Genomic DNA, 24190 nt, shown 5'->3' with positions numbered 1-24190 from the left:
GTTTTTAAATAAAAAAATATTTTTGAGCCCCAAAATTCATTGGAGAGTTACCGAATTGCTTGATCAAGAGATTCAATTGATTGATGATAAAGTTCAATTGCGCCGTGAACATAGAGAATTTGATCTTCATCAAGTTCAAATGTTTGGAGACAAAAGTCGTGTTGCCAATACATACATAGAAATGATTCTCATTAATCATTCGTGAACAGTACAGGGGAAATAATTGAGGAGTTGGGTGGAAAAACGACCTGAGTCAAAAAATCAAGTTTTGTGTAAATTGAGTTTGAAATATTTAGTGCACATCTTCATTATTTCTTCAGAATGCAATATTCTTGCAAGTATTTGAACTTTATTGATCTTTTTATACTATTTTCAATGCTATTATTCATAATTAGCCAGTAATTCAAGGCTAACTGATAATAATTTTATTGATATAAGGTGTGTTGTCTCAGGTCGTTTTTCCATAACCCTGGTTGTTACATGTTCAGAGGTTCAATAAAATGATGAAAAACCCGTATCAAGAGTAGTGATAATGATAATATATTATTGCTCATGATATTGGATAATTAATAAGTAGGTAATAAAGATCTAAAAAATGTCATTTAGAAGTGAACAATTGAAGATGATATTTTCTTCTTGAACACGTTTCTTCCCATAATCAAGACTCTGGAATGTTACATGGTACTGTTCTGATTTTCGGGAAATTCATACACCCAATGCTTTCAGCATCGGATTCTTCTTCAGCAGCGTCTTCTTCATTATTTTCATCATCTAGAGGATAATTGGTTCCCTTGGATGTATTAATGATCTTCTTATACCATTCATTTGGTAGAGAGTTAGTTGGGAGGATATTTTTAATATTCTTTCCGAAGAATGGTCATTGATATGTCCAAAGCTCCGCCAATTTATGTAGATGCATTACAATATAATCTTGTATAGTTATTCCAAATTGCTTTTTCCATATCATATACAGTTCAATAATTATTTTCTTAGTCTATATTATGTAAATTCATCTATAATTTTGCTGTATTGTAAGCTATTGTATATGAGTGTATAAGCCAGTATATACTGTAATCTACATAAGTACAAGTAATCTACAAAGTACTCAATCAATCAATCAATCAATCAGCTTCTTCTTTTGTAAGAAAACAAAATAAGGATTTCACTGGCTGCTGGCTCACAGCTTGTCAGCTGAATAATTTCAGGTTTGCCACACAAACAAAAAATTTTCACAACTCAATCATTTTTCAAGATACAACAACATTTTATGTACCAATCTGTTCAGAATTTAATGGCGGATAGAATGAAGCGTGTTGCGGAAAAACGACACGAGTGGCCTCGGTCGTTTTTCCACCCAGCTCCTCAATTTCACAATTGAAAATAATAATTTCACACATACAAAGCCTATGGAATACTGTGTACGTAGTACAGTATCCTTTCCTGCTCAAATCAAACCTGTAGGCTACAGAAGAGTCACGACATGTCAATTGGAAAATTTTCTCATTTTCAAATGTCTGCTCATGATATGATATCTTCTCATTTACATTTGACGATATCTCAAATACAATTCACTACTCTCAATTACATGTGTGATGACTTCCTAAATACAATTGACTATTCTCATTTAGGCTACATCTGACATTCTCTCAATTACAAGTGACTATTCTCAAATACAATTGATACTTTCTCAAATTAACTTTTTACTTTCTCAAATAAAATTGGAAAAGGTGTTGTGACTACTATTTTTTTTTTTTTTTTGAGCAGGTATGATTACTAAATCTTTTCTCCGGAACAACGTCTTTTCACAAAAAGTGAGCATGCCGTACACAAGTAAAATATTCAATCCAAGGTTTACAAGAGAGTTTTTGCAAGGATTGACAGACACAGAAGAAAATGTCAATATGGAGAGAAACTAAGAGACAAATTTCATTTTATCATAGGCTATCCTGATCTTGAGATACAATGTTAGGTTAGCAAAGTTTGAGGCATCAGCTTCTCTAAAACAGTAAGTGAATTCTCAGTGAAGCCTGTTCAAGAATATAAACTTACTGACGTGCTATTCTTGAATCTTAACAAGTCTCCCATTCGCATCATTCTAGCAATAACCCAAATTCAATGCGGAAAATTCTCGGGAAATTGTGTTACCAAGTCACCATTGATTGTGATGAACCTAATTTGGCGTTGAATTGTAGAGGATTTTATTCTCTTGGGAACAGTTCTGGATTTTTTCACTATGAAAGGTTTTTGAGTTATATGGAGAAAAAAAACAGGTATTTTTAACACTGTAAGGTTAGCAGAGGGTATTTTTTTGTGAAGAATCATTTTCAGACTATTTGTACCAAATAACTAAAAAATCAGTACCACAATACATTCTGGCAGCATGTTTCCTCGCTCCCTTCTCATGTCTCAAGTGAATGAACAGAAAAATAAACTATGAATTCGCTAAGCTGTGACTCAATGAGTCTGAACGAAAAAGGAGATAAGTTGCTGATTCATAAATTCACGGCAAGCCCCATAGCAAACCAGTTACTTCGAACAGTGAAGGAGACAATGGAGATATGCAGGGATATGCAAGTACCCCGCATTGTATACTCAATCCGTAAATGAGTTTTGTGTAAGTGTGTATTAGCGATCGTAGCACAACGTGGTGGCAATTTTGGAAACTGGAGTGTATCCCAATTAGGTGGAGTACTAACAAAATGGGGAGATTTTTTTTTATTACGTTTTTACATGGTTTTAAGCATGTAGGAGTGATTTTTACTAAAATTGAGCAGTGACACTACGGGGTCTCCCCTTAGTGTACACACCTCCCCTTAATGTGCTGTGTATACTTGATTGTCTCCCCGTAATATACCTTGTTCCAACACACACACACACACACACACACACACACACACACACACACACACACACACACACACACACACACACACACACACACACACACACACACAAAAAAAACACTTTTTTGGACTCAGGGGACCTTGAAGCGTACAGTAATATTTAGAAATTGGGGTACCTTGATTTTTTCGGAAAGCAATACTTTCCTTACCCATGGTAATAGGGCAAGGAAAGTAATTAATGGCGATATTAACATGCGAAAACTAATCCGATATCTCAAATCGTTCAATGATTCCCACAATCAAAGATACCAATGAATCAAACAAAAATTAAATTAAAAAAGCACCTTTATTTTAAAGATCAAAGAAATGATTCCATTTCGCTGTCCAACGAGCTTCAAAGAATATGGGTTCAAAATTTGAAGCTGATTGATTAAATTGTTCAAAAGTTATTGAAGAACATAGGGCCTACGGACCCACAAACGGACAATGACTTCAGCTTGAGTCAAAATTAGGAACTCGCTAACGCTCGTTCAATTAGAATTATTGAATTGGGATTATTGAAAAACTGAATCAGAATCAAAATACTGCATGAAACTTTGTATTGTCCTCCTCAACTTATCGTTTTTTTCACATTTCATCTACTATGTAATCAATTCATCTTTTCAAATAATCTAATCTAACTCTTTCTCCATAAATTTTGTGATGGTGATAATAATAATTTCGAATCAACGTTAATACTCATTCTATTCCACTATTCCACGTTCATTGATAACTCACTTTCTATAATATTATCATATCGAGAATGATGTATTCTTTCAAAATGTAATCTTTTGATCCACTTGACAGTGGAGACAGTCGTCTCTTGCTTGCACTCATTGGAGCTGTTTTGAGAAGGAATCGTGAGGTTACTCAAATGAACAAGTTCAACGTGAAACTCAAGAAAAATGAATGTCAGAAGTTTCGTAGTTCAAATCTGTGCAAAGATGGAGGTGATCATAAAAGAGGAAATTATGTCTGACGCTAACAGAGGATGCTTCACTAAAATAAGTTGAAAGAATAAGTTCATAATCCGAGCAACTTCTCAAGAAGACGCTATTGTGAAAGATTTCACTTCACACCTCTTCATACCATCTTCAAACAAATCAAGAACAGAAACGTCAAACTATCTGCTTCTCGTTGAATACGGCGTGAGTTCCAAACTTCGTCTGTAGAATAGGGTTTAAATTTTCCATAAATTGAACGTCAGATAAATCTTTTTCACTGATTCTCTCCACAACTTACTAAAGGGCATCGATTACGCTTAATCTAACCATAGAATAGAACAATCTTAACATTGAAAGCTTTCTCTGTCCAACATTTGAAAGTTACAGTCACTATTCGTTTCCTCAAAACTTCAGATGATGCTCCTGTTGAGGGGATTGATGTATTTGCTTGATCTGTTGATGCTTTTATGGAATTAATTCTGGAGAGAATCACTCCACACTATAGAACAACCAAAGTAGAACAACCAATAAACAACCAATAATTGAATCGAAAAATCAAAGTAGTAGTAGTATTCTGTTTCTGCATGGCTAGTCATTGTTGGATACCTCTTGAAGGAATCAGAATTGAACGTTCTTAATTATTTTGCTAGGAGAGTATTGTTATCAGAGTATGGAACGCTAAGTATGAACGCCAGAGTATGGACGATTACCAGGAGAGTTCTATCAGAATTAAATGTTGATAATTATTTTGCTAGGAGAATATTGTTATAAAAATCAATTGGTGCTTTGAATACTGTACAACAAATCTTAACTCCAAGCTTCAAGTTTAGCCTGAATAGGAAATAACCAAATATAAACTGAATAGTTTAACCAAATAGGAAATGCTTTTCAAGCATTTATGTCGACTCCATATTTGCTTTAAATTTATCATATTATTTATTCATTCATTCATAATGTTCGATGCCATCGATTGATATAAGATAATTTTTCAATTCAATTCAGATAAATATACTATTCCCTCTGTAAACAAACAAGAATTGAACTTGAACTGGAGCAGACCACGTTTTTGATTACGACAACTCAGTTTCATGTTTATACTCATTTTATGAATAAATGAAAAATTAAAAAATTTTAGAAATGTGAGTGAATGCTAGAATTGTACTCGAAATAGTATAATGAGAATCTTGTTATTCTTGAATATTTGGAATTTCAACAAGCTCCCTCCATTGATATTTGCAAATTTTTGAACATCCCATCGTTGAAAACGAATTTCTGATTGATAATTATTCTCTGATATAACGCTCCATCGTCTGTCATAATTCACTCTCTTCGACAATGTTATCAACAGCGTTAAGGCATTCCAGAATCAGTCCGATATATATTATGTTGGTATTTTACAAAATAATATTTAATTTTGTAACGTGCAGTGCTTGCAATAACATGAGTTGCATAATATGTATACTCTGATACTCATGTCGAAAACATGTATACATGAAAATGCAGTATATCCAGCCATCGGGCAATATGGCAATCAACTCCTAGTGAATCCATAGTATTTTCAAGCTCAACAATGATTATTTTCCAGAATAAATAATACATCGAAGAGGTATTATTGATGCTATGTCGACAAAACGTTTTTGTTTCACTTGTTTGCTTCTCCAGTCATCAGTCAATCAACTCCTAGTGAATCCATAGTATTTTCAAGCTCAACAATTATTTTTCAGAATGAATGTAATCAAAGAGGTGTGTCGTTAAATTCACTTGTTTTCTTCTGAAGCTTATAACTTTATGACTTAGTATAATTTTTTTCTCGATTTTGATAAAAATAATCTACAAAACGTTTACAACATGCATGTCACAAGTATACTTAATGAAAGGAATTCAATACCAAATTGGATATAGAATTAGTCCAAGATTGAAACATCTATCGACAACAATCTATCTAAAGATGTCCTGAGCTCAGTTCCAACGAAATGATAATTTAGTGATTGTACTATTCAGTGTTGATGAGTAAAACTTGACACTGACGCTCGCCAATTAACTCAATCGCACTGTCGTTTCAGCTCTTCAATCTATCTATAAGTTGTTTCCCTTTCCATTTCCCCCTTATACTTTTTCTTAATTCAATTTATGACTTCTACAAGAAAAGAAATAGAATTCTCTGGAAGAGGGCGATGGAACAGCTTTAAGGAAATGAATAAACAATAACATGAGTCCAACTTTTTGTATGCATTATAGATGGCACTATGAATGCAGTGAGCAGTGGACGTCGGAAGACCATAGCAAGATATATACCGTATTTATATTTTCGTTCACATTCGGGATTCCTCTGATTGGGCTGGCTTACACGTACACTTCGATCGCGTGGCGCATGTGGAAGCGCTCGTCACCAGGAAACGCAGATCCCGATCGAGACATGGTCCAGCTCAAGTCCAAGAAAAAGGTTCGCATTAACAACCATCCATACATTATTAGTGGAAGAATACCTACTATTCTCCACTTCATTTCTATAATATATTGAGCAATAGTGGAATAATCTCCGTCCAAACAATATTAGTGTTATTGAGAATCGTAATGTTTATATTCTTATATTCTATCTCTTTTCTGTATAGGGCTACTTGTAATATATCACTTGAAAATGGCATAAATGTCCGAAACATGTTGTGATAAAATATTTCAAAAAGGGTACTAAGATTTTTATTTTTCTTTATATCTATCTTATATTCTATTGTTTATATTGAAATGGATAATTTCTGTTCAAGCAATATGATTTTTATTCCCACACAAGTGGAAATTAAGCTACAGGGCGATTCACATGACACGACAAAGCTTATAGCTTTGAAGATTATAGCCTTTTGTGCACAAAGCTATAATCTTCTCTAAGTTTTATATTTAATTTAGGGAAACCACTATGATTACTTGAATATAACACCATAGCTAGTATACAGAGTGAGTCATTTGTTTGGGAACCTTTCAATAAGTTGAAGACTGTTGGATACTGTAACTTTCAGTATAAGTTATTGGTCAAATACTCTACCTTTTGAAGTACAACTGAATTCCAACCCCTCATGAGGGGGTAACTTAGGGGTTGAATATTTTAAAATATTCAAAATATTTGAGTTACAACCCCTCATTTCTTTGAAAACAAGAACTTCAATCAGCCGCCATTTTGGATACAAGAGTATCATAGAACATTTTTATCGATGTCATCTTTTTTGTTTTAAAAATGCCTTTAAAATTATGTACCACACAATGGGTGTTTACATTTGAAATATTCGAGTTACAACCCCTTCGTCACCCCCTTATAAAGGGTTGAAATTTAGTTGTACGTCAAGAAGTAGAGTATTTGACCAATAACTTATCATGGAAGTTACAGTATTATATCTACAACAGTCTCCAACTTATTGAAGGGTTCCCATACATATGACTCACTCTGTATAGTAGAGCTTAAATTTAGCATGCTAAAGAGAGAATATCAATCAGTCAATCAATAATATTATTTTATTCTACAAACAATAAAATGTGAAATAGGAGTGAACATCCTCAGGCATAGGCCGTGTGGAATGTACGGTACTACTACTAAAGTGCGAGATAAATATTACTTTTAACATGAAGAGGAGAAACCCATTTCTCGCTCCACAGTATGTAGCGTGGACACAGACGGACATCCTGCGCACAATTAGATGTGCCGTGTCATTTTGCTTCATGTTCTTGTGATGAAAACATCTCTGTGACATACACAAACCAATATACCTGCTGACCAGTACACTACTTGGAGCATTGCCAGCAATAAATGGAGGGGAGTGTTGTCGCGTCGCGTTACAAAGCTCTCTCACTCAGACACAAAAGAAGGAGAATGCTGCTAGGTAGTGGGAGTGATTAGTGGAGGATAGAGCATCGGACCTCTCAGTCTTCGTGAAAGAGCCGTGTTAAAAGTAATTTATCTCGCACTTTAATAAAACAGCATAAAAAATACTCAGAGGATGCTGTTTATTTCTTTGACTGTGGTGGGAATTTACGTTCAATTTCTCAAACTTTTGATTTTTATTGATGTAGTTACTGTGGTGGAAATCATTGTATTCGATCATTTAAACAAACTCATTAAACGGAGAGAATGTGTTTGCTTTGATGAGATTAGAATAAGTTTCGCTGTATGATTGTATAATATGTAAAGATACTCCAAGTTGAATTAATACAAAGACATTAGAATTATGCAAAATCTCACAAATTTGAAGAATGTAATATGATATTCGGGTATCCTTGATATACATCAATTCAGTATTCTATTACTTTGATAACCTTTGATCTCCCTTTCAGAAAGTCCTTATCTCTATTTCAGGTCATAAAGATGCTTTTCACCATCGTTATTCTCTTCACCCTGTTCTGGCTACCTCTACAAACGTTCGTTGTCCTTTTCTACTTTGTGCCCGACTTTGGGAATCTTCTGACTGAGCAACAGAGAAGAATCTACGCACTCTCCTACTTTGGATGTCTGTGGCTCGCCAATGCCAATAGCTTCGTCAATCCACTCGTCTACTGTTTCATGAGCGATAACTTTAGGGTAGGTGGACACGAATATCATTCTTCAAAATATTTTTCTTACATTCTTGAAAGCTTGAGATTGTTAATATTATTTTCAATGTTATTCTATACAGTAGAGCTTGTTCAAATTTTTCAGTTTATTTTGCCAGGAGCTTTCCGCTGCGGGAAGCGGGAAAAATTGTCATATGTGATTCAAAATTTTCCCGCTGCTGTAAATTATTTTGTTACAGGTCGGCCAATCTACTTGCACCTGAAAGCTGATTTAGAAGTGAATCTAAAGAAACGCTTTTCATCTTGAACATCATTCTTCAATATTCTTGTCTAATATTCTTGAAAGCTTGAGAATGGTAATATCACTTCTTGTGTTATTTTTAATGTAGTACTTGTTTACATTGTTCAGTTTATTTTGCCAGGAAGTTTCCAAAGCGATAGTTTTCAGGCCATTGCCATCCCTTTATTTTTTCATCACTCTATTCCTTCTTTGAAATACAGTTTGAGTATTAGCTAGGAATTCTGTAGCGTTATTCCACATGGCTGAACAGTTTCACCTTCTGTTTGTTGTAGAAGATACAGCAGCTTGAACGCGTTTACGATGTTCTCTGGCAAATGTTAGTATTTCTCCCAAACATTGAGAGAGCATCTGCTCCCTTTGGCTTACTCTATTTCATCTGTTCAATTTTTAAAACTAGTTTGGCCGAGGTGCTGCCGGACTAGAATATAGCAGTCCTAGCGACCTAACAACCCAAGGTTCTAGAGTGGTAGAACCCCACCGAAAATCCGAGTACCCTTATATCCTTATCCTTACCGTCTCACCTAGCCTCACAATCCTTACTAGAACTTGATAATAATATTGAAGCTTATTTTTCTTTATTCATTCAAAGAGTCATTGACTTATAATTCGTTTCATATTTTCCACTTCCCTCTTACTTACATCCATTAAATCGTTCTATCTTTCCACCCAATATCATTAATTATTTGCATATCAGTTCCTCACTCAGTTTATTCAATGAATGAATATAGTTGATTATAATTTATTATGATTGATATTGTTTCTAACAAATATTTGTTTAGCAATATTAATTGTAATTTATTTGAAAGATTGTATTTTATCTGTTATCAGTATTCAAGTTTTATACCTCAGTATTTGCTATAGATATTATCAAACCTGGCAATGTGAAAAATTTATGAAATGAATATCAAATATCTGCAAACAGTTAATACCTGGAAAGAATAATGTATTTTTTGTAAAAGTGACTGTATTTTGATTTAATATCCAGCCATCTTGCAAGTGTGACAAGGACCTAAGTGAGGCTCATATTCAATCGATTCTGTTGAAATATTCTAGAGGGTGTCAAGAGAACTATAGACTATCCTATGATTAAAATAATTATTGTACTGCCAATGTGAAAAAGCAGAATATTGTTTGAGTCTTTTGTTGGAATGAATGAGTGCCAGAGTGAGGACACAACAATTATATAAATCGCTTTATGAGAAGAGATTCCCACAATTATTTCTCAAGAAGAACTTCAATAATAGAGAATTTCTCAAGGGATGATGAAAGTCAGCCACTGTGAGAGAATCTGGTTGAACTGCGGAACGATCAATGTACAAACTAATAGAGCGAAAGAAAGCACGTCACTCGTCTTTGTACTCGAGAAAAACTTGAAACTTGGTTTTCATATCCCTGTGTACTGTATGGGAAATTCCAACTTACTCTCAATTCTAGGAAGCTCGCCAAATTTTTGAAACCAACGAGCAACCAGATTATTTTGAGTATGATAATAATAATAATATAGTGCATGAGTAAAGAAATAGTACGCGTCCCGTAGCTTAGCCTCCGTGACTTTGAAACGGCATACTTAGGCAAGGTTAGGTTCGTGGGGTGATATTCCTACTTAGAAAAAAAACATACGCTCCAGAGTACTTAGATCCGTATTGATGGAGGAAGATCCCTACAGATGATCGATGTTTTTGAACGGGTAGTATTGTAATCTAGTGGCTCTCCGCCGATAGGTGAAGCTACGACCCGAACTGTACCCATATTCTCTCCAAGACGAAATCAATTGTTCAAGTCAGTTTCTAGAGGCTGTTCAGATTTTACAATAGTATTCGATGACTTGATTAATTCTCAATTATTCTGTTGAAAATTAATTTCTATTCAACATTGAATGGAATAGTTCATCCGAGGTCTAGTTTTTAGAAATCTACTGTCCGGTTTTGCCAAGCTCGATCAAGACATTTGAACACGGTCAAATCATTCACACTTCCAAACGATACCCGAGAGCACTTGACTATATTCTGATTTCTATGGTGATAGTTACTATCGATAATTCCAATGCACACTTGATGAATCGTATTAGGCTTGAACATGTTCAAATATGCTGACCAGGCTCAATGGAACCGGGCATAGGAGTATTTTAGGATAGAAGCAGCTACGATCTATGTCAGTGGTCGCCAAACAGTCGATCGCGAGCTACCGGTAGCTCATGGGGTAGCTCACCGGTAGCTCACAGAAATGCTTGGGTTGGCAACCATGCATTGTGAAACATAGCTTCAAAACATTGCATTTCTCACAGATATAACTGAGAAGTTGAATGATTTAAATTTGCAGCTTCAAGGGAAAGATAAGGACATCGGTGAAATGATTTCAACTGTAACATCGTTTTCCAAGAAGTTCGAGATGTGGGAAAAGAATGTCGTCCAGATTGAATATGAACACTTTCCCAGTCTGAAGAGAATCAATGACGAGAAAAGTCCTTCACAGCATAGCAGCAATAACCAAGAATATGTTACAATTCTTTCAGACTTGAGACAAAAGTTTGATCAACGATTTCAAGGTTTTAAAAGCATATCTAATATGGTGCAATTCATCAACTCTCCTTTTGTAGAGATCGATGCAGAATATTTTGCAGCTTGTGTTGTAATACATTTTGGTGAAGATCAGGCTTCAGTTGAAATGGAATTTGTGGGGTTTTTCAATACGATCACTTTATACAACTGGAAATATTTCGCCTCAAGCCCCCAAAGAAAAATATCGAAATATTGTTCAAGTTGCATTGACGTTGAAAGCTATGTTCAGCTCTACCTACTTGTGTGAAACATCTTTTTCGAAAAAAATCATAAAAAATCGATACAGGAACAGACTCAGAGTGACTGATGAGCATTTGGACAAATGTATCAGAATGGAGGCTACAACGTACTCTCCAAACATCAAGAAAATACTTGATGACGAAAAAGAGTTACACTGCTCTCATTGAAAATTACATTTCAACTTTTGTTATACTTTTTGCTATGAGATGAGTAGATTTCAAACTAGAAATGTATCTTTATAGGCAATAAAAGTGTGAAATTCCATTTTGCATACGGTACCGTACTTCTTCAGTCTAATACTACTACTTGGTAGCTCACTAGAAGATTTATAAATGATATTCTAGCTCCCCAGGCTCATAAGTTTGGCGATCATTGATCTATGTTCTAGTGGGGCAATTTTACTGTGTTGGCATTTTGTAGTCAGCTATTTTTTTTCCAAGGAACTTATTAATTCTCATGGACCTTTGTCCATGAACTCAAAGTCTCTTTGAAGAGAAAGGTTGCTTCAGAGCTTCTTTATTTGAGAAAGGAAATATCGGAGAAAGAGGATTTGCAAGTAGAGAGGTCGTAGGCTCCGAATACCTAGAAATCGAGCTCTGATAATTCGGTCTTTCTTCTCCAAGGATACACCAGCGTGAAGGCAGAAACTAATAATGCAATGCTATTTTTTAACAGTATATTCTCTCTGAGGTAGAATTTACTCATAGAATCCAAGTTCAACGTGAGCTTTAATAAAGCAGAATTCTTCTCAACTTCAAGTAACAAAGAACATTTTCTCTTGTGAATTTTTTGTGAATGATGTTGATTGCTCACCAAAAAATTCAATTCCATTTTTTCGTTTTACTTGGGTATTGAGTGAGTTAGGCCATCGGAACTCAGTAGCCACAGTATGCCAATTAAGAGTTGTTATTATTCATATTCAGTATTCGTATAGGCAATTTAATTCGGAGAACGTGATCCAATCCTAGTTGAATCAGAGCTTTAGAGGTGGTTATAGAACCTGGCAAAAGTAAACTAATCAGGACAAATTCTGTCTGACCTTAATAAAAATTATGACTAAGAATAGCCTGACTTCATCAGATTATTACTCCACATCCATACACCTATCTCGATCCTCAGTGAACTATGATACCTTCTCCTCCCATAGTATATTGCAAGGACTGGGTAAATTTGATAATACTGATCGCCATTTGCAACCTCAACCATTCATTGATCAGATAAAATTAGTACAAACTCTTGCACCTACCTCTTGGAGCATGTGGCGTCTTCGTTTGACTAGTTTATTGATTGGCGAACCCCTGATGTTCTTTCGGAGTAGAGCCCATGAATTTACATCATTGGATGAGTTTGTAGCTGTCTTCCTGGAACAGTATTGGAGCAGAAGTAAACAGTTGGACGTGCTAGCGGACATCATATCATGCGATTTCAACCCTAACTTAGACGGTGCATGTACCACTTTCGTCACTGCCCTACAGTTCAAAAATTCTCAATTGAGCGAGCCCATTAACGAATCGGCATTAGCAAGTATTATTCTGAAGAAACTACCGTATCAAGTTAGAATGGCACTCGCCACACAACCCATTACTGATTGCAAACAGCTGATAAATCATTTATATGGCATACAGTCAGTGATGGCAATGTCAAAACACCGTTCAGACCAAAGATACACACAGAATCAACACAACTAAAAAGTAATCAGTATAACAGCCAAAATTATGAACCGGTATCATATGATCGCTACCGATCTGCCCCTCAATTTGAACGCCGCTATGAGCACAAGCAAAATGGTAACTGGAATAATGAAAATTTTCAAAATCGCACAACCAACCATTACGCCCAGCAGAGCAACCGCAGGAATCACTATGATGGCCGTGATCGATTAAACTCAAATAACAGTCACACTCAGAATAATTACAACAGAAATTACAAACCACCACCTCAACAAGTAAGCACAAATTATACATTAGCGCATGCCACAGGATTAAATCAACAAAAAACACGGAACCCAGCACCCAACGACCCGCCACCAGATATACAGAAAACTACAGCTAATAAACCATGACTATATGATACCCCCGATATAACAAGCACAAGCTCAAATGAAACAAACCAAGAAAAGCAGGATATTTCAACGTCATACACCACATTCAGAAATGATTTACCGGAGACTTTGTTAGAAGAAACCGAGAAGGAAAGCAGGCTACCGGATATCCAAATGCAAGCGTATATCGATATCGAAATATATGGAATGAGGGTTCAAGCATTAGTAGATAGTGGTTCACAATGTAGCCTCATACAAACAGACATATTTCAACGTCTGAAAGAAAAAACAAAATTAGCTACTCTACCGTTAACCAACGTATATGTATCAGGTATCAGTCCAGGACGGCGAATACATATAACTACTCAATGCTTACTGGAAATAAATCTTCAACAACAACGATTCGCTTATACATTTCTCATGTTACCTGTATCCGGTCCGCACATAATAATAGGTACAGATTTTCTACAACATTTCCAGGCCTGTTTAAATTTCCAAACCTCGAAATTTCATGCTTTTACCGAAACCGAAGCATACGAAGTTATAGTACCCCTTGATCTGAAGAAACGCACTGAAGGAATTGCTGAGGTACATTTCGCTCACTACATGGAAGGCGCGCCGAGGAAGTGGGGTATCCACGGAATTGAAAATGCTATGGAGTATATGGAGGTATTAAGCCTAACAACGAAGGACCGAACACCGTCAGGAGCAGACTCTAGTACCGAAGAATTGTTAGAGATACTGATAAATAGAATCCATCAACGTACCGATTGGCATCCTGACATTAGACAGGAAATAATTCAAGTATTCCGTAAAAATGCAGACGTTTTTTCCGAACAACCTGGTCTAGCTACTCACTTCGAATGTTCACTCAATGTTAAACCACACGACACGTATTACCGCAAATCATACCCCATACCTTTCACCTATCGATCCGCCGCCATAGCAGAAATCTCTCGCATGGAACAACTAGGAATTATAGAAGAATCCACAGCACCCTATAGTTTGCCGATTGTGTGTGTAGCAAAAAAGGATGGAACAGTAAGACTATGTCTGGATGCTCGCGCCTTGAACCGTATATTGGATGATGACCGAGAAGGACCAGACCAAATTGAACAAGTTATGCAAACTTTCCATGGCAAGACCATATATTCAACGGTAGATTTGAGCGCAGGATATTGGCAAGTCCAAGTAGCACCGGAATCGCGCGATTATTTATCCTTTCTGTTTAATGGACGCAATTATAGGTTCACTCGTTTAGCGTTTGGATTAAGAATGCTATGGCTATATTCATACGGTGTTTGAGACAGGCGCTAGGAGACGATATCAGAGACTACTGTACATTATACGTGGACGATGGATTAATAGCCTCACAGAATATACGTGAACATTGCCAGCATTTAGATATAGTATTTGATAGATTGATAAATTGCGGATTGAAACTCAAACTATCGAAGTGTGAATTTTTTGCGAGGGAAGTGAAATATCTAGGACACATAATCACACCTACTGGCATATCACAGGACCCGGACAAATTATTAGCCATCAGACAATTTCCATCACCAACCAACCGTAAACAATTACAAAAGTTTATTGGATTTTTACAATTCTACCGCCGCTTCAACAAACAAATGTCACACTACACTGCTCAACTCAGTCATATATTGTCTAGTACCAAGCCTTGGATTTGGACTAACAAAGAAGAGATCATATTCCAGCAACTAAAAGAAGCCTTCCTAAATTCCGTCGTGCTGAAACACCCTAACCTGAAGAAACCTTTTTTCTTGAATGTCGATGCCTCAGATTACGCGATAGGCGCAGAGATTTTCCAAGAAGATGATCAAGGAGAGAAAGGAGTGCTAGCATTTTTTAGTAAGACACTCAACTCAGCACAGCGTCGATATTCTGTGACCGAAAAAGAGTTGTTGAGTATTGTGGAAGTATGTATTAAATACCGGACATTGTTGCTCGGCAATAAGATATTTATCAATACCGACCACAAAGCCTTAACATTTTTCAAAACAGCCAAATTAAATCACAACCGCTTATCTAGATGGTTTCTTGCGCTTCAAGAATATGATATCGAATTGACCCATCTGCCAGGAAAGAAAAATCAGACCGCCGACTTTCTATCCAGGGAAATAGATGCTACATATTGTCAAGATACCAACCTGAAATGTTTCGCCGTAAAGAGTGGAGAAAGCATACCATATCCTCCCAACATCCAACCACGAATTCATACTGCCGTATTAACCCCTGAAAGAATCCGCATCGCCCAATACGAAGACCCAAGACTGTCCCGGATCCGCGAATTGATGGAAGAAGGAGCTGCCGAACCGCCCGATTACCTGCGACAGTATACCCGCTACAAAGGATTTATGTTCCACCGACCGGCTAAAAATACTTACGACTGGCGCCTAATCATCCCCGCTAATATGGAAACAGATTTGATAAAAGAAGCTCACGAACGTATTGGACATTTTGGAACTACGAAGACCCTCCACCTACTAAAAGAAAGCTGTTATTTTAAAAGCATGCATAAAAAAGTGGCCAAAATAGTAAAAGCTTGCGATATATGCCAGAAAGCCAAATACCCGCGATACCATATCAGGGGCGAAATGAATCCCATTCTCCCTAGTGCACCATTGGAATTGATATCAGCGGATATATATGGTCCATTACCCATGGCACAATACGGAAAAAAATACATATTCGTGCTTACATGTGTTTTTTCAAAATATACAATGCTATTTCCCATAGGTAAATTGACCGGAGAAGTTTTGGCCCGATGCATAACGGAAAGATGGACAAGTGAAGTAGGAAAGCCTAAACGAATCCTATCCGACAACGCAACCTATTTTTGTAGCAAGCAGTGGAAAGAAATACTTCACCTGGCTAATATTAAATGGTCGAGGACATCTCTTTACAACCCCAGCGCTAATCCAGTAGAGCGACGTATGGCAGAGATCTCTCGTTTTATGCGGACTTACTGTAATGAAAAACACCAACAATGGGTTAGATATATACCATTTTTAGAAGAGTGTTATAATAATAGTCTAAATGAAAGCACCGGTCGTACGCCTTACGAAATCATATTCGGTAAAAGAAACACTACATTTATCGAAAAGTTAATTGATTTTCCAAGCTCAGAAGTGAACAAATTAACAAACCCTAATATCCATCATCTAGTAAGGTTAAAGCTAGAGCAGAAGGCAAGTAGTAGAAAGAGATTTCACGACCGAGCATATAAAATATTTTCATATAATATTGGAGATGAAGTTTTAGTGAAGAGCCACAGGTTATCAAATGCTTTGGAGAAAGTAACTCGTAAATTCTTTTTAATTTATTCAGGGCCATTCACTATCGTAGCCATATCGCATCACAACACAGTCCAGTTGCAAGAGAATGAGAATACGCACATTGTTTGGTGGGAAAATGTAGCCAATATTAAACCATATCACAGAATTTGAAATAAATACGATAAGTAATCAAGGAAAACACCACTATCAAAGAATTACTGACCTATCATGATAAATTTAATATTGAGTTGGACCGCATGGCAATAATCCAATGTTTTTATTTCTCCCAACTGTCCAAAGCCTGCAACAAGCAAAAGAATAATTTTTAATTATGTAATTAAATTAGTTACATCAAATAAAAAAGGACACAAGCGGGGATAGAATATTTAAAATTTGTAAATTACCTTTAAAGAGAAAAAATGTAGCAGTTAGGTTAATTGCGAGTTTCGACAACCAGTTCTGACGTAAGCAGTATGAAATGTAGAACAAGCAGTCAGCTGGCCAAAGCCACCTGAATCGAATGTAGCGCTCAACATATGATTATAAAAAGAAGTACTGTAACCCAAAAATGTTATTTATTACTGTTATTTATTATATTTATCAATGTTAGTATATTTATTTATATGTTTTATATTTATTACCGTTAGTTATGCCATGTTTGTACCCTGAAAAACCTAAAGTGAATGCTAGTTACCCAAAACCAAAGAGCCATTAGCAAAAGAAAAGAAAAGTATTGTACCTGATGTATAGAAAATTATTTATATTAAGACCTAGGAATTACTATAAAATATAAGCCCAGAAATTTGTACATCGAAATTATTGTTTGAAAAGAATCAATTATGAGAATCAAGAAATGTGTGTAGTTAGGTTGGCGGCCCTGCGAGCGGCGAATTTAAAAATACTATGTTCTAAGCGTTGTAAGGAGGAATGTGTCTAGGGGATTATATTTATGATATTTTTTGTGTGTTGAGGAGGAGAATTTGTTATTGTATTGATAGAGGTCTAAGGAGGTGCAGCAGATAGATCTGCGAACTATGATAAAAGTTTGAGAGTATAATTTATAAATAAAGTATGGAATATATCGATGTATTGAAGGGTGGATTTTCATTAAAAACATTGTGATTCTCAAATATTTTGAATTCAAATCCAGGGGCGCGTGTAAAGTATTTGAAATTTGGGTAGATGTAAAAATCCCTAGCTGAAGTACTAATAGGTCTGAATAAAATAACTGGCTAATATCGCCAATGAGATAACAATAAAGATTAGATAGCATCAGCTTGTTCTGGCTAAACGGTACAATAACCTAAAAAGGAATTGAAAGAATTTTTTGCTAATATATAATATTATATAAAATTTTTGAAGATTGAGGTTAGGTATATACATTCAGTGATCGGCGACCTAACGATCGACCGAGCCATGCAACGTAGAATCTGACCAAACCCCTTGGCAGAGATCTATTGCAGCAAAACGGTATGCAATTTGAAAGAACAAATGGTCACGTGGCTAACTATTAGGAAGCATGAAATAAATATTAGTATATAGAATATTAACTAGCATGTAGAGAGCATACTTAAAAAACCTAATAAAAATAATTAAGTGTATCCAGGAAATAGGAGGTTACCAAGCGCATGAATACTGAAACAATTTGCATGCACCAATCGCATAATGGCAGTTAATAGGCGGCAATAGTATGCCAATTCAAAAATATTTATATATATTTCTATAAATGATTGGGATTTATGTAAAATTATTGTATAGTCTATGTTATGGATATGGCCCGAAGGCAAAGAAATTATTAAACATACAACCTAAGTAATAATTTGATATTTTAGTACGATCTATTTGAACCTTAAATGGCGGAGGACTAGGATATTCAAATTTTATGTAAATTTGAAAGTCGGAAATAAGAATTGTAAAATTGAGGAAGGAGAACCATCACTCGCCTGCCAAATGCCACCATGAGAGGACCCTAAATATTTTAGAGCGTAATACCTTGCTATAACTTGTAAAAGCTAAAGTTAGATTGAATTATTAAATTTCTTAAAAGACTTTGTGATGCTCTTATAAAGCAGAAGTCATTTTCAATTTCAAATAATTTTTGTAACCCCTTGGAAGAGACGATTCCGGCTACCATAGTCCAGGACCACCAGGAGTTGGATCGACATCGGCGGCTTATAAGAAGATTTCGACACGTGAGTGAGAAATATTGAATTAGTGATGGGCGCCCTTAGTGCTTCGAATTTATCTAATAATCAAAGCTAGCTCGTCGAAAGGGTTTTCTTATAAATTAAGAATTTAATAAAAAATACTTGCGCAAGTAAATATAGTATTAAAGGTATTTTATTAAAGGAATAATGAATCAGTACATTTCAGAAAATTCTAATAAATCAAAGAAGTATAAAATCTAGGCTATTAAAACATATTCATATGATCTTTAATTTTTGCAATAATTTGCGATAATTTGTTGTAGCTCTAATTCACTAGATGAATTGCTCTACTTATTCCATCAGGTGCCGAATCTTGCACCCTGAGATAAAATATATATTCAATACAAAGAAATCTACTAGATACTAGAGAATTTAATATATATATTTGGATTATTAGTTGCCAATTTATCAAGTTGATCTTAAGGAACCTATTTTTAATTGAATTGTCCAAGTCGACAAGTATTAGCAAGCTCATATCGCAGCTACATGCAAAAGGATGCATATGATTTAAAATAAAGGCACATGGTAACGTTTCGTGCTATAAATTTAGAGTATAATGTTTAGCCTGTGATATTTTACTGATTTCAATTATTGTTCTATTTTTATATTATATATTTTTTATCGCTCTTTATATTTTTTGCCTTGATCTATTTTTTGCAATATTTGTTAATATATGTATCAAATTGTTTATGGTGTGCAATTTATTTTGCCAGGAAGTTTCCAAAGCGATAGTTTTCAGGCCATTGCCATACCTTTATTTTTTCATCTCTCCATTCTTTCGTTGAAATACAGTTTCAGTATTAGCTAGGAATTTGGTAGCGTTATTCCACGTGGCTAAACAGTTTCAGCTTCTGTTTGTTGTAGAAGATACAGCAGCTTGAACGCGTTTACGATGTTCTCTGGCAAATGTTAGTATTTCTCCCAAACATTGAGAGAGCATCTGCTTCCTTTGGCTTCCTCTATCTCATCTGTTCAATTTTTAATACTAGTTTGGCCGAGGTGCTGCCGGACTGGAATATAGCAGTCCTAGCGACCTAACAACCCAAGGTTCTAGAGTGGTAGAACCCCACCGAAAATGCGAGTACCCTTCTATCCTTATCCTTAAGATCCCATATCCTTACCGTCTCACCTAGCCTTACAATTCTTACTAGAACTTGATAATAATATTGATGATTATTTTTTTATTCATTCAAAGAGTCATTGACTTATAATTCGTTTCATATTTTCCACTTCCCTCTTACTTACATCCATTAAATCGTTCTATCTTTCCACCCAATATCATTAATTATTTGCATATCAGTTCCTCACTCAGTTTATTCAATGAATGATTATAGTTGATTATAATTTATTATGATTGATATTGTTTCTAACAAATATTTGTTTAGCAATATTAATTGTAATTTATTTGAATGATTGTATTTTATCTGTTATCAGTATTCAAGTTTTATACCTCAGTATTTGCTATAGATATTATCAAACCTGGCAATGTGAAAATTTATGAAATGAATATCAAATATCTGCAAACAGTTAATACCTGGAAAGAATAATGTATTTTTTGTAAAAGTGACTGTATTTTGATTTAATATCCAGCCATCTTGCAAGTGTGACAAGGACCTAAGTGAGGCTCATATTCAATCGATTCTGTTGAAATATTCTAGAGGGAGTCAAGAGAACTATAGACTATCCTATTATTAAAATAATAATTATTGTACTGCCAATGTGAAAAAGCAGAATATTGTTTGAGTCTTTTGTTGGAATGAATGAGTGCCAGAGTGAGGACACAACAATTATATAAATCGCTTTATGAGAAGAGATTCCCACAATTATTTCTCAAGAAGAACTTCAATAATAGAGAATTTCTCAAGGGATGATAAAAGTCAGCCACTGTGAGAGAATCTGGTTGAACTGCGGAACGATCAATGTACAAACTAATAGAGCGAAAGAAAGCACGTCACTCGTCTTTGTACTCGAGAAAAACTTGAAACTTTGTTTTCATATCCCTGTGAACTGTATGGGAAATTCCAACTTACTCTCAATTCTAGGAAGCTCGCCAAATTTTTGAAACCAACCAGCAACCAGATTATTTTGAGTATGATAATAATAATAATATAGTGCATGAGTAAAGAAATAGTACGCGTCCCGTAGCTTAGCCTCCGTGACTTTGAAACGGCATACTTAGGCAAGGTTAGGTTCGCGGGGTGATATTCCTACTTAGAAAAAAACATACGCTCCAGAGTACTTAGATCCGTAGTGATGGAGGAAGATCCCTACAGATGATCGATGTTTTTGAACGGGTAGTATTGTAATCTAGTGGCTCTCCGCCGATAGGTGAAGCTACGACCCGAACTGTACCCATATCATTCGTATTGGATCATTTTATTCTCTCCAAGACGAAATCAATTGTTCAAGTCAGTTTCTAGAGGCTGTTCAGATTTTACAATAGTATTCGATGACTTGATTAATTCTCAATTATTCTGTTGAAAATTAATTTCTATTCAACATTGAATGGAATAGTTCATCCGAGGTCTAGTTTTTAGAAATCTACTGTCCGGTTTCGCCAAGCTCGATCAAGACATTTGAACACGGTCAAATCATTCACACTTCCAAACGATACCCGAGAGCACTTGACTATATTCTGATTTCTATGGTGATAGTTACTATCGATAATTCCAATGCACACTTGATGAATCGTATTAGGCTTGAACATGTTCAAATATGCTGACCAGGCTCAATGGAACCGGGCATAGGAGTATTTTAGGATAGAAGCAGCTACGATCTATGTCAGTGGTCGCCAAACAGTCGATCGCGAGCTACCGGTAGCTCATGGGGTAGCTCACCGGTAGCTCACAGAAATGCTTGGGTTGGCAACCATGCATTGTGAAACATGGCTTCAAAACATTGCATTTCTCACAGATATAACTGAGAAGTTGAATGATTTAAATTTGCAGCTTCAAGGGAAAGATAAGGACATCGGTGAAATGATTTCAACTGTAACATCGTTTTCCAAGAAGTTCGAGATGTGGGAAAAGAATGTCGTCCAGATTGAATATGAACACTTTCCCAGTCTGAAGAGAATCAATGACGAGAAAAGTCCTTCACAGCATAGCAGCAATAACCAAGAATATGTTACAATTCTTTCAGACTTGAGACAAAAGTTTGATCAACGATTTCAAGGTTTTAAAAGCATATCCATTTCACTTTTGTTATACTTTTTGCTATGAGATGAGTAGATTTCAACTAGAAATGTATCTTTATAGGCAATAAAAGTGTGAAATTCCATTTTGCATACGGTACCGTACTTCTTCAGTCTAATACTACTTGTAGCTCACTAGAAGATTTATAAATGATATTCTAGCTCCCCAGGCTCATAAGTTTGGCGATCATTGATCTATGTTCTTGTGATGATAAAACAGCTGTAATTTTATAATCTGTTATCTCTGTTACTAAGACACATATTTAATGTCGAATAAAGCTCGTGTTGAGTCCAATTCTATTACAATTTATTCGACATTAATATGTGTCTTAGTACAGAGATAACAGATTATAAATATTACAGCTGTTTTATCATCACAATCTTCTCCCCTTAATATCAATCGGCACTCAATTTTGGACACGATTTTCTAAAGAACTTTTCATCCATCACTTTTGATTTCGGTGGATCTAAGCAGCACTACAACTGAATGAAGACAATGACGCAAGAAGGCCTACTTATGAAATTAAAAAGTGTGCTCTAGCCTAAGCTACAGTAGAACCTGTCTCATTGTTTCGTGATCTTCAACCGGACTGTCGGCCTATAATAACTAAATCGAGACGACATTCAGAAGAGGATTACTTGTTTATGATGAATGAAGTCAAACGCTTAAAGATGCTGATATTATAGAAAATAGTCATTCTTCTTGGAGAGCTCAAGCATTTGTTACTTCAAGAGAGAACCAAAAGAAACGTATGGTGATTGACTATTCACAGACCATCAACAAATTCACGAATTTGGATGCCTATCCACTACCACTAATGGAAGAATTAGTCAATAAGGTAGCGCAATATGAAATATTCTCATCTATTGACCTGAAATCTGCCTATCACCAGATACCAATCTTGCCTGAGGAAAGGCATTTCACCGCATTTGAAGTTGGACACAACTGTATCAATTCAAAGAATTCCGTTCGATTCACGAATGGAGTAGCTGCTTTCCAGAAAGTGATTGATCAAATCATAGAACAAGAAAATTTGACATCATTTTATGCCTATTTAGATGATATTATTGTATGCGGAAGGACCCAAGAAGAACATGATGAAAATTTAGAAAATTTCTGGAGAGCACAGAAAAATATGGCCTCACGATTAATGAAGAAAAGTGTAAATATCTATGGAGAATTAACCTTTCTGGGATTCGAAATTGGTCAGGTATGATTAAGCCCGATCCAGATCGATTGAAACCACTCCTTGACTTACCAGCTCCAAAAAATCAGAAAGAATTGAAGCGTGTCCTTGGAATGCTTGCACACTACTCCAAATGGATAAAAGAATTTTCAAAAAGATCCATCCACTTGTGCATAATACTCACTTCCCGTTGAATGAAGAATGCAGAAATATATTTGAATCATTAAAGAAAGAAATAGGATTTGCAGTTCTAGTGCACATTGATGAAAAAGTCCCGTTCACTTTGGAAACTGATGCCTCAGATTACGCTATTGGAGCAGTATTAACACAGAATGAGAGACCAGTGGCGTTTTTCTCAAACTCTTTCCACATCTGAAACTAGGCACTCTGCAGTGGAAAAAGAAGCTTATGCCATTGTGGAATCAATCAGGAAATGGCGACATTACTTACTTGGACGAGAATTTACACTTATCACAGACCAGAATCATTTTCATTCATGTTTAGTAATAAACAACCAGCAAGATTAAGAATGACAAAATCCAACGATGGCGCCTTGAATTGTCAGAATATAAGTTCAATAATTTATAGAGTTGGAAAAGAGAATATACACAGATACACTATCAAGAGTCTGTGCCACTGTTGGATGCCATACAGATATTAAGAAACTGATAAAAATTCATGAGGACCTGTGTCATCCAGGAGTTACTCGCTCCATCATTGGACCAAAACAAAGACTTACCATATTCAATAGATGATGTAAAGAAGTATGTTCCAAATGTTTACATGTTCTGAAATGAAACCACGC

The 24190-nt window shown here is 35.6% G+C and overlaps 1 protein-coding gene across 1 annotated transcript in view; it reads left to right on the top strand.

Annotated features, from left to right (window-relative positions):
* LOC111046567 (RYamide receptor) overlaps positions 1 to 24190 on the top strand; it is a 121827-nt gene that overhangs the window by 86810 nt on the left and 10827 nt on the right. Inside the window, exons 6-7 of the mRNA XM_022332144.2 lie at positions 6065 to 6269; positions 8166 to 8387. Of these exons, the coding sequence (XP_022187836.2) occupies positions 6065 to 6269; positions 8166 to 8387 (427 nt within the window). The remainder of the gene's footprint in view (positions 1 to 6064; positions 6270 to 8165; positions 8388 to 24190) is intronic.

The sequence above is a fragment of the Nilaparvata lugens genome, chromosome 2 (genome assembly GCF_014356525.2).
Source record: "Nilaparvata lugens isolate BPH chromosome 2, ASM1435652v1, whole genome shotgun sequence".
In the NCBI taxonomy this organism is placed as follows: domain Eukaryota; kingdom Metazoa; phylum Arthropoda; class Insecta; order Hemiptera; family Delphacidae; genus Nilaparvata; species Nilaparvata lugens.
The sequence above is the reverse complement of the archived record's forward strand: the minus strand, read 5'-3'. Positions and strand labels throughout refer to the sequence as shown.